Genomic DNA, 12,288 nt, shown 5'->3' on the forward strand with positions numbered 1-12,288 from the left:
GCGTGAGCCCCCCAGCCGTGTGGCGCGCCCCCCGGAGTGGAGGGGCACCAGCCAGGCTGTTCCCGGCGCGCGGCTGCGCTCAGGACTGGTGGTTTCTAAATGTAGTTGTACAGTAGAAGTAGAATCTTCTGTAAGCTTTTAAAACATACTATTTTCTTGTTGACCATTTGTCCCTCTCCTGCAAACTAAATAAAAATAAGTTGTTAAATTATGTAATTTGTGCATAAAATCCCAGAATCTATATATAGTTTTAAAAGTTTCCTAGTAATGGGACCAGCAGATGGCATAATAGTTATGTCGCTGGACTCTCACATAGTCAACTGTGGTTTGAGTCCCAGATCTAGTGGCTTGAAATCCACGTTGGCTGCAAGTGCATGAGTGCCCAAAATCCTAAGAGAAGACTGGAGGAGAAGGGATTGTGGTGAGGCCATCCCCCCGAGAGGTGATTTCTCACTCTCTCTCTCTCTGTTGCTGCCCCCCGAGAGGTGAGTTCTCACTCTCTCTCTCTCTGTTGCTGTCTTTCCAACAAATGTACACACCCTATAGTAAAAATCTCTCTTAATAAAAAAAAAAAAGTTTTCTAGGACCAGCAGATGACATAATGGCTATGTTGCTAGACTCCCATTTAGTCAACTGCGGTTCAAATCCTGGACCCAGCAGTTTAAACTCACTCTGGGCACATGTGCATATGTGCCCACAATCCTGAGAAGAGAATGGCAGAGAAGGGACTGTGGTGTGGCCATCCCCCCGGGGGATGAGTTCTCGTTTCTGCCTTTCTTTCTCTCTGTTTTTCTGATAAGCACATGTGCCCTATAGAAAAAATCTCTCCAAAAGAAAAAAATTTTTCTAGTTAAAGAAAGTTTTCCGGTGCCAGCTGTTAGTGTAATGGCTATGTCGCTGAACTCTCATGTAGTCAACCGTGGTTTGAGTCCCAGACCTGGTGGCTTAAACTCACTCTGTGTGCATGTGTGCCCAAGATCCCGAGAGGAGAATGGAGTAGAAGGGATTGCGGCGTGGCTATCCCCCCGGGGGGTGATTTCTCGCTTTCTGTCTCTCCATCTCTCTCTGTCTCTCTGGCGAGCGCACATGCCCTATAGCGACAACCTCTCCCAAAAGAAACAAAGGAAGTTTTCCTAGTGACTTTAATGGTAACTAGTTCTGATCCATGAACCAGCATTTGAGTAGCACTGTAATAAAAAATTTCTGTGCGATAGTTTAAGCATTTTTAAAATTTTTAAGGAATTATTTAATTTAATTTTTTTTTGTTATTATTTTATTTGTTATTATTTTTAACTTCATCAGAGAGAGAGAGGGAAAGTGAGAAAGCAAGCTGCCAGCTCCGGGACTCAAACTGTGGTCAAGCATGTGGGGGTCCAGCGCCCAGCCATCACACCACCTGCTGGCCCCACATTTAAAAATTTTTGCCTTACCTTAAATTTATTACTTTCTGTCTTTTAGTTTTGCTATAGGGCATGTGTGCTCATGGGAAAGAGAGAGTCAGTCGTGGGGGTGTGCGAAAGCCACAGTCACTTCTTCTCCAGTCTCCTCTTAGGATTTTGGGTACTCAAGCACATGCACCTGGTGTGTTTTTCAAGCTGCTGGGTCTGAGAGTAAAACTGAGCAGTTGGCCTTGTGGGATCCAGCTGCCTTAACCTCCATGCCACTTGGCTGGCCTGATAACTTTTTTATTCTTATTCTTTTTTGTACTTTTTCTTCCTTTTTTTTTAGAGAGATAGTCTTTGCTATAGAGTATGTGCGCTTGCCAGAGAGATAGAGAAACACTAAGTGATAAATCACCCCTTTGGAGTATGGCTACATTACAATCCCTTCCCTGCTATTCTCTTGAGATTTTGGGCAGGCATATACATGTGCCTGGCATGAGTTTCAAGCCCTGATCTGGGACTCAAACTGTGGTCAACTACATGAGAGTCCAGCACCTTAACTGCTACACCACCTGCTGACCCTTCTGTACTTTTCTCTCTTTTTTTTTAAAAAAAAAATAGGTTTTGCCTTAGAGCATGTGCACTGGCCAGAGAGGGAGAGAGAGAGTGAGAGGGAAAGTAAGAAATCACCTCCCATGGGGATGGCCATGCTGCAGTCCCTTCTGCATTCTCCTCCCAGGATCTTGTACACGCACACACATGTACTCTGTTTATTTTCAAGCCCCTGGGTCTGGGACTCAAACTATGGTCAGCCATGTAGGAGTCCAATCATGTAACTGCTATGCCAACTACTGGCCCCTGCACTTTTTCTTAATCAGTTTCTTTCCAAATACTCCTAAGGCTTCAGCCATCCCATTTCATACTCTAATTCAAGTGCTAATCATAAGCAAAAATAATTATCCCTAAGGCTCAACCCTTTCTTCCAGGCTTTTTCTTGTTTTCCAAGAGTAAGTGAAATAGGAGATGGCATCAAAGTGTGGGTTAACGTCTAGCTCTGAAAGAGAAGACCAGCTTCCCTGTGAAGGGAACTGAGGACCAGGAACAGCCTTGACTGCTGTATGTCTCTCACATCCTGTTCTCTGTGCAGCTGAGCCACTAATGGGCAGTAGTTTGCTTGAAGAGGCTTCAGTACCCAGTAAAAACCTGGTGTCTATGAATTCCCAGCCCAGCCTTGGTGGAGAGTCCTTGAACCTACCAAATACCAATTCTATCCTGGGAGTTGATGATGGTAAGACTTCCATCTCTCCTTTATTTGGGGAAAATGGGCTACAACTAGGGGTTTAGGAATAATGCGGTGCACCAAAATGGAGGTTTTAGTTACTCTGATTTCTTTTAAGTAGCTATAGTATGATTGAGTAGCATTTGTGTTCTTATTCTCTAGGATGGATAAATGAATCTATAAAAAATTATTTTTCATTGAAGAAGATATAACAAAACAGTAAAGGGAAGAGTTATTTAAAGAGAAAACTATCCTAGCATCCTAGCCCAACTATCTCTGTCTTTCCTATTACAGTTATGGAAGAACTTAACTTTTAAAACATTTAAACAGAACATAACCAGGTTTTACAGAGGGAGATATAAAGCAATTTCTCCAGACCTTCAAAAGCCATTTCTTCTGGAGTAAAGAAAGGGCTCTCTAGGAAACAGTTGCTCCTCTGTGATATAGAGATTTCACCCGAGTTACACAGGCCAGGCCCTCTTCTCTGAGAGACTTAACAGGTGAGGTCAGCATGCATTTATTCAGTGCCTACTGTGTGTCTGGCACCATGGGAAAGACGAAAGTAGAAGATAGGGACCTTCAAATCCCATTGAGAAATCAAAACTTTACATATATGGGAAGCAACATCTAGTAAATAGAAGAACGTATATATTTGCAAATATGAAATTATATATACTTTCTGAAAGAGCAGTAGGAGCTAGAAAGCCCCTAGAAGAAACTTGTTTGAGGGCTAAGTGGTATATCTAAAAGCTGTTTCCAAAAGATTTTCATGGTGATCTCACCTGTGAACATATTCTAATAACTGCGAGATCCTCTTTTTTAGTTACCTAATCCAGTCAGTTTTGTTTATAAGTAATGGTGTTTGTCTAACTTTTATGTGGAGCCTTTAAGGCCCAAAATGTGTTGCACAGTAAGCCTCCTCTGCTTCATGAATGATACTAATGGATAACCAAAGCATGAGGCACAGAAATTGCATGTAACTAGTACTCCAGCCTTGAGGAAGAAAGGTGCAAGGGAGGAAGGGACACTGGGTAGGAGCTTTGAAGCCTGGTTCAACTTCAGTTCTTGACTTACATGTGTTGTGCTTTTAGTATATACTGAAGACTGCGTTAAGCCCCACCTCTGGTTCCCTGATCCTCCTGCCTTTACGGCTTTTGTTCTGTTTCACACAGTTTTAAATACAGTGCTAAGAGCCTTATTCTAAATTGGTATAATGGAAAATGGTCAACTCCTGTACTAAGGACTCCTGCCTTTTCTTCCCTTCCTCCTTTTGTAATACTTTACCAACTTACTGATCATGATTAATCAGACAGGAAATTAACTTGAAAAAAATAGGAACGTGGGGGTTTAGTTTTTCAGATAGTAGTTTTTAAGAGTTCTTAATGAGATTTGATGATATAGGTAGGTAAATCTTTGGATTCATTTTTCATTTAAAACATTTTTTTGTTGTCCACAGAGGTGCTTGCTGAAGGATCCCCACGTCCCCTCTCTTCAGTGCCTGATGTGACACATCACTTGGTGACCATGCAGTCAGGGAGGCAGTCATACGAGGTTTCTGTCTTAACTGCGGTAAACCCACAGGAGGTAAAATTGTCTCTTGCCCTTACTTTGTTTCTGTGGTGACTAATGTAAAGAATGACTGGGAATCTTGTTCAAAGGATCTTGAAAATTCTTCAGTTTTCATTTTCTGGGAATTTGACTAGAATGTCTTCAGCATGAGTCTAGCTTGGAAGGAGCCTGAGTGTTAGAATCTTGTGAATTCGGAGATTGGTCTGTCATGGCTAGGACTCAGCTTTAAAGTCCTTTGTACACAGTCCTGAATGAATGGTACCTGGTCTTACTGTTCTTTGTTGCTTTCATTTTATAAAGAAAATAGTATCTTGAAAAATGTGGTACCTGAGCAAAAAAAGATAGTAACACAGTCATTAAAAATAATTAACATTTATTTTGCCAAGATCTTGGTTTTTTATTTTGTTTATTTTTGGAGAGGTTTTTGCTATAGGGCATGTGCACTCGCCAGACAGAGAGAGAGAGACATAGAGACAGAAAGTGAGAAATCACCCCCCAGGGGGGATGGTCATGCTGCAATCCCTTCTCCTCCGTTCTCCTCTCGGGATCTTGGGCACGCATGCACACGCGCCCAGCGTGAGTTTTAAGCCACTGGGTCTGGGACGCGAACCACGGTCGACTACGTGGGAGTCCAGCAACATAGCCATTATACTAACTGCTGGTTCCCCTATTTTGCCAAGATGTTATGTGTAAAAAACTACACTGAACCAACTGGGCTTATAGGAATGTGTGCACTTGCTTATTTAATGAGAACCAGCATGTAAACCAAAGAGGGGTTTTAGGTTAATATTTTTTAACAATTATTTATTTATTTACTTACTTACTTAACTTACTTATTTTAATTTGACCAGAGAGGTACAAAGAGAAAGTGAGAAAAGCAAGCTGGGACTTAAACCACGGTTGGCCACTTGCGAGTCCAGTGCCCTGAACCATCATGCCACCTGCTGGCCCCAGGGATTTTAGGTTAATTCTTTTTTTCTTTTCTTTGAGAGAGAGGTTTTTGCTATAGGATGCGTACGCTTGCCAGAAAGAGATATAGAAAGCGAGAAATCATCCTCCCGGGGGGATGGCCACGCCACAATCCCTTCTCCTCCATTGGGCACACACACACAGACGCCTGGTGTGAGTTTAAGCCACCAGATCCGGGACTCAAACTGCAGTGGACTACGTAGGAATTCAGAGACATAGCCATTATGCCAACTGCTGGTCCCGATTTTAGGTTAATTCTAAGCACATGCTAGGTGCATGTTCACACATGTCTTTGTTCTGACCCAGAAAACAGAATGAAAAACAATTGGGTTTCTAGAATCTTTTTTTTTTTTTTTTTAGAGGTTTTTGCTATAGGTAGGGCATGTGCGCTCGACAGAAAGACAGAGACAGAAAGTGAGAAATCACCCCCCACCCCCCGGGGATGGCCACTCCGCAGTCTCCTCTTCTCCCTTCTCTTCTTGGGATCTTGGGCACACACACACATGTGCCTGGCGTGAGTTTCAAGCCACCAGGTCCGGGAATCGAACTGCGGTTGACTACATGGGAGTCCAGCGACACAGTCATTACGCCAACTGCTGGTCCCAGATGCCAAAACTTTTACGCCACCAATCAGTCCAGTTTACTAGGAAGAGAGCAATGGATTACCCTGTGCCTCCTGATGAAATGTACCAGAAGCAAGAACACCAGCTGTAGATCATTCATGCCTAAGTGGAGGCAGGGAGTGAGGATGAATCTAATCAGACCTTTAAGTAAAAACACCAGTGTTTAGGAACTCAGGTATAGCACAAGGAGTCAATCAACTAAAAATGAGAATATGGGAAATTCTTCAAGGCAAATAACCCAATTCCTTAAACAGATAACCATACTAGGAAAAAAAGAGGACTTTTTTTTTTTAAGAATTTTAGAATTTTATTTATTCTTTCATTTATTTTAATTTGACCAGAGAGAGTCACAGAAGAGGGTGGGGGGGAGTGAGAAAGCAAGCCACTAGGTCCAGGTCTCAAACTGTGGTCAGCCAAGTGGGAGTGTCCAGTGCCTTAACCACCTGCTGACCCAAGGACTGTTTTATTCTTTTAAGAACTATTTATTTATTTCCATTTATCATCATTTTTTAATTTGACCAGAGAGAGAGAAAGGGACAAAGCAAGCCACCAGGTCCATGACTCGAACCATGGTCGGCGATGTGGGAATCCATTACCCTTAACCATCACACCACCTGCCGGCCCCAATGGCTTTAATTTTTTAAAAAAGGAAAAAAATATATAACATTGCTGGGCTCTCACTGCAGTTCTAGTTCTGGACCCAGGGACTTAAAACTCACACTGGGCACATTTTGAGCGTGCATGCCCAAAACCCCGAGAGAAGAATGGAGGAGAAGGGAGTGCCACGTGGCCATCCCCTCTGCGTGGGGGTGTATGTGATTTCTTGCTTTCTGTCTCTCTGTTTCTATCTCTGGCAAGTGCATGCACCCTATACTACAAATCTAAAAAAAGGAAAAAATAAAAGAATAATCTTTTATTGGGGCCGGCAGGTAGCAGACATGTAAAGGCACTGGACTACCACATGGCTGACTGTAGTTCGAGTCCCAGACCTGGCAGCTTGCTTTTTTCCTCTCTCTCTGTAGTCAGACTGGAGAATAACAACACATAAATTAAGTTAAATAAATAATTTTTAAAAATAATCCTTATTCTTTTTAATATTTATGAAATTTTATTTAACTTTCTTTAATCATTTATTTAATTCTACTTGTTATTATTATTTTTTAATTTGACCAGATAGACACAGAAACAGAGAGAAAAAGGGAAAGCAAGAAAGCAAGCTGCCAGGTCTGGGACTCGAACTGCAATCAGCCATGTGGGAATCCAACGCCCTTAGCCACCATGCCACCTGCTGGCCCCACATTATTTATTTTTTTAATTTGACCAGAGAGAGAAAAATTTTAAAAATTATTTATTTAATTTATTATTATTATTCAAGTTGACCAGAGAGAATGCGAGAAAGAGAAAGCAAGCTGCCAGGTCTGGTACTGAAACCATGATCAGCAGTACGGGAGTCCAGCACCTTAACCACTGCACCACCTGCCGGCCCCTATTTTTTTTATTTATTTATTTATTTATTTATTTGAGAGATTTTTGCTATAGGGAGTGTGCATTCACCAGAGAGACACAGACAGAAAGCAAAAAAACCACCCCCCTAGGGCAGATAGCCATGCCACAGCCCCTTCTCCATTATCCTTTCAGGATTTGGGGCACACATGCACTCAGCTTGAGTTTCAAGCCACCATGTCTGGGACTCAAACCCAGGCAACCATGTGGGAGTCCAATACCTTAACCACTATACCATCTGCTGACCCCTTATTATGATTATGTATATATATATATAAATCATCCATTGGAGGGGTGGCCACGCTGCAATCTCTTCTCCATTTTCCTCTGGGATTTTCGGCGTGCATGTATACATGCCTGGCATGATTTTCAAGCCACTGGGTCCAGGACTCAAACTACTACATCACCTGCTGCCCCCCCCTTTTTTTAATTTAATTTAATTAATTTATTTTTTAATGAGACTTAGAGGGACAAAGAGAGGGGGAAAGTGAGAAAACAAGCTGCCAGGTCCGAGACTCCAACTGTGATCAGTCATCTGAGAGTCCAGTGCCCTTGACAACCATGCCACCTGTTGGCCCCTCCTATTATTTTTTTTTAAAAGAGGGTGTATGCTCTCACCAGGGAGAGAGGGGGAGGGAAAAAGCCACCCCCACCATAGGATGTGGTCACACTGCAATCCCTTCATTATTTCTGTCCTTTCAGGATTTGGAATGCACACACATGCCCAGTGTATTTTTCAAGTCACCGGACTGGGATTCAAACCGCTTAGTCAGCCATATAGGATCCAGCTCTCTTTAACCACTAGGCTATAGAGCCACCACCCCTCTCCCCCTTGCCCTGGTGTGTTTTTCAAGCTATCAGGCCCGGAATTCAAACCGCGTATTTGGCCGCATGATCCACCTGCCTTAACCACCATGCCACCAGCTGGCTCTCTGATTATATATTTTTTTGTTTAGAGAGAGATTTTTGCTCTAGGGTGCATGCATCTGCCAGAGAGACCGAGAGAGATGGCCATGCTGCTGCAGTACCTTCTCCTCCATTCTCCTCTCGGGATCTTGGGCATGCATGTACATGGGACTGGTGTGAGTTTTAAGAACCATGGTTGACTACGAGGAAGTCCAGTGACATAACCATTATGCCATCTGCTGCTTCCTCAGATTATATTTTAAAGATGTCACTTTATTTTTATACACACACACGTGTGTATTTATTTGACCAGAGAGGGACAGAGCTAGAGAGAGAGAGAAGGTGAGAAAGCAAATTGCCAGGTCTGGGATTCAAACCATGTGGGAGTCCAGGTCCCTTAACCACCACCTGCTGGCCCCCCTCTCTGATTAGATTTTTAAATGAGCCCAATTTTTCTGAATTTTGCTACTGAGCCAACTCATTTATAAAATGGGGACTAGTTTTCTCGATTATTGTGTTCAAATGTTTGAACAGAAGCATTGAGCATAGGAAGAGGATGTCAGTGATAGCCCCCACCCTGCAGGAGTCCCTCAGGACTGCAGTCCCTCAGGCTTATTTCCCTTTGTCACATGAGCTGTATTCTTTAAGCCCAAGGAACCCCTAGATCTCAGATTTTGAATGGGTTCCAGCAGTTATAGAGAACTGATAAAGGGAAGAGCTCCCTTTCCTGTTCTTTTTGCCTACTTGAACCTTCATCCTATGCTTCAAGGCATACTTTAAGGATTTCTGCTTCCACCATTTATTTCCCTGTCACAGTTCCCTCCATCACTGACTGTACAAACAGTAATTCAGTTTATAGACTTATGATATTTTGTTGCCATTGTTTTTGTTTTTGGTTTTTTTTTGTTTTTTTTTGTTTTTTTTTGTTTGTTTGTTTGTTTTTTTTTGAGAGAGATTTTCACTGTAGGGCGCGTGCGCTCGCCAGACAGACAGAGAGAGACATAGAGACAGAAAGCGAGAAATCACCCCCTAGGGGGGATGGTCACGCCGCAATCCCTTCTCCTCCATTCTCCTCTCGGGATCTTGGGCACGCACGCACACGCGCCCGGTGTGAGTTTTAAGCCACCGGGTCTGGGACACGAACCGTGGTCGACTATGTGGGAGTCCAGCGACATAGCCATTACACTAACTGCTGGCTCCCTGTTGCCATTGTTAAAGTGTCAGCATTAAGAAGTGGTCAGGGGGTTGGCATGTGGCATGATGGTTAAGGGTGCTGGACTCCCACATGGTCGACCGCAGTTTGAGTCCCAGACCTGGCAGCTTGCTTGCTCGCTCTCTGTCTCTCTCTCTCTTTCATACTCTGTCCCTGTCTGGTCAAATTAAAATAAATAAAGTTAGATAAAATAATTCTTTTAAAAAAAAGAAGTGGTCAGAGTGGTGTCCTAAGGCATATGAGTGAGATCTGTAAGTTTGTGCATGTCTTTTACTTTGGAACTGGCTATTTTGATTCATCCCTACAGTTCATTCTTTTCCTATAATTAAACTGTAACATATTCTAGATTTGCCCTCAATGTTTTACAGTTGCTAAACCAAGGAGATTTAACTGAAAGACGGACATGAGTGTGATTGCTGACTTCTGGAAGAACAGCTCTGTCTGACCCCAGAGTTCAGAGAGTGGGAACAGGATGCTGCAGCTCATGATCTGCTGGAACCAAAATGAATCTGTGAAGGACAGGACCTTGCTTTTGTCTGTTGTCTTCCCTGGCATCGAAGATGGATGTAGGAGAGCTCCTCTTCTTCAAATTACTAACTAATCCAGACAATGAACCAAGGAACAAAGCAGTGACGGTGGGCTGGGTAACTGTACCCCTCTTTCTTCCCACTGCAAAATTTTGAGCTGGATTTCTCACAAAAGCAAATTGATTGTGTATTGGTTGAAGTTTCTCATTATGACTGTTGAGAGGTTTTCCTTTGAAGAGTTTTCATCCTAGACTCAGCTATCTCATGTGGATGAACTAAGTGCTGCCACCACCAACAGAATTTCACCAGGAAATTGAATTTTCAAGATGCCTTGTTGCTTTGAAGAAGGGAGTGATGCCAGTTCCGTCAGGACATTCTCCCTTTAGCAACCTGAGTAAGAGACTCTCCGCCACTGGGCTGCAGAAAGTAAATTACTTGAATCTCCCCTTGGCGCAGGCTGAGGTGCTTCGTGCCCTGTACACTTCTACTTGGTCACTTTGCTTCTTCATTTATGGAACATACAGTAGCATGTTGAGGGTTTTTTTGTTTGTTTTGGTTTTTAAAGTTAAAAATCACATGATTCAGAGCTTCAGTTACCCCTTTAAATAAACAAAACAGCCCAGTTATTTCTTTGCCTCTTATTTTGGACAGTATTTGTTTTACTGAAGAGAAGCTTAAGAAAAGAATTCAATCCCTTTAAGATAGGGCAATGGGGCCAGCACATGGCCAGGTGGTTGAGGAGCCTGGGTCCACATGAGTTGCTACTCTGTTTGGTAACAGACCCAGGGGCGTGGAAAAATGGTGCGTGTGCACACGTACCCAAGATCCTGGAGGGAGGGAAGGAGGGAGAGAGGAGAAGGGATTGTGGCATGCCTCTGAGGGGTGCTCTCTTATGTTTTTTTTCTCTCTCTGGCAAGTATGTGTGACGTCTAGGAAATTTAAAGGGGGGGGCACTTCAGATTCCATGCAGGTAAAACTGAACTGAGGAGTCTTAGGAAATACGACATGAGTGGTGTTTGTAGCTAGCAAACTTGGATGGTAATTACCAGAGTATGACTCTGTCACCACCATAAAAGACCGTGTCTGAGTGTGGAAAAATGGCAATAATAACAGATACTTTGAATTTTTCAAGAAGGATAGGTTTTTGTACTCTGTGAGAGCAAGCACTCTGGGTATCATCCTGTCTCTGTGGCTACTACATACCCAGTAATTACCGGTGAGAAGAAAAGTACTCTAAAGATCACCTACTAGTTGAGACGGCCCTGTATCCTAGTGGTTAGATGAGCTGCATCCCATATAAAGAAGGAATTATGGCGTGACCACATCCTCTGGGGGATGCTTTTTCTCTCTCTCACTGATGAATGTATGTACCCTTGGCAATTAAAAAAAGAAAGAAAATCACCTCCCAGTAAAAAATCATGACTATCAGAGAAGTTTTAAATTTATTTAACATTAACCTTATGCTGATACACATGCCCACAATGGCACATTCTAAACACTAAACACATAACAGGAAAGAATTAACTGCTATTTTAAATAAATATAATTTCTTAATTCATTAATGACATGCACAGTCATCTTGTACTATATAAATTGAGGTCATGGCAATTACATTCTAAGATGCTGGGTTTTGCTTCCTGCAGCCTTACTTTTAACCTATACTAGTGATTCTCAACCGGGGACTTTTTTGCCCCCAGTGGACATTTGGCAGTAATGAGGGAGAGCGACTGGCTTCAGGTGGCACCTCTCTTACCAGTAAAAGCCAGGGATGCTGCCAAACATCCTACAGTGTACAGGGAAGCTCTCTCCCCTACTCCCAAGAATGATCCAGCCCAAAATATTAATAGTGCTGAGGGTAAGAAACTCTGCATAAGAAGTTGCAAATGTGTTATCCCTCATGAGCTAAATCTGATATACAGATGTAGTTTATTTCACTCACACCTTATTTAAATAATTTTTAAAGTAGTTGCCAACATGCCTATTTCTGGCTTCTGAGTATTCGGCGATTCTGGGCCTCTATTCCACAGGGTTTATATGTTCCAGTCTCTACTATCTCCTACTCTTCTACTCTTACACATACCCCATGTGACTCATTTGTGTTTCCCGACTAGCCCCCATGAGCATTGGGCTTGCGGCCCTTTTGCTGTAACTGTACTCTTTTTTTTTTTTTGGAGAGGTTTTTGCTATAGGGCGTGTGTGCTCGCTAGAAAGACAGAGACAGAACGCGAGAAATCACCCCCCAGGGGGGATGGCCATGCCGCAATCCCTTCTCCATTCTCCTCTCGGGATCTTAGGCTTGCAGACACATGTGCCCAGC

The 12,288-nt window shown here is 42.9% G+C and overlaps 1 protein-coding gene across 1 annotated transcript in view; it reads left to right on the plus strand.

Moving 5' to 3' along the window:
• Positions 1-10,597, plus strand: part of ZNF410 (zinc finger protein 410) — a gene marked incomplete in the record, with an annotated part of 40,961 nt that extends 30,364 nt beyond the window's left edge. The window contains 3 exon segments of the mRNA XM_027769092.1: positions 2,530-2,670; positions 4,118-4,245; positions 9,813-10,597. Of these exon segments, the coding sequence (XP_027624893.1) occupies positions 2,530-2,670; positions 4,118-4,245; positions 9,813-9,851 (308 nt within the window).
• Positions 10,598-12,288: the final 1,691 nt, after the last annotated feature.

The sequence above is a fragment of the Tupaia chinensis genome, unplaced genomic scaffold (assembly GCF_000334495.1).
Source record: "Tupaia chinensis unplaced genomic scaffold, TupChi_1.0 Scaffold148607_1, whole genome shotgun sequence".
Classification (NCBI taxonomy): domain Eukaryota; kingdom Metazoa; phylum Chordata; class Mammalia; order Scandentia; family Tupaiidae; genus Tupaia; species Tupaia belangeri.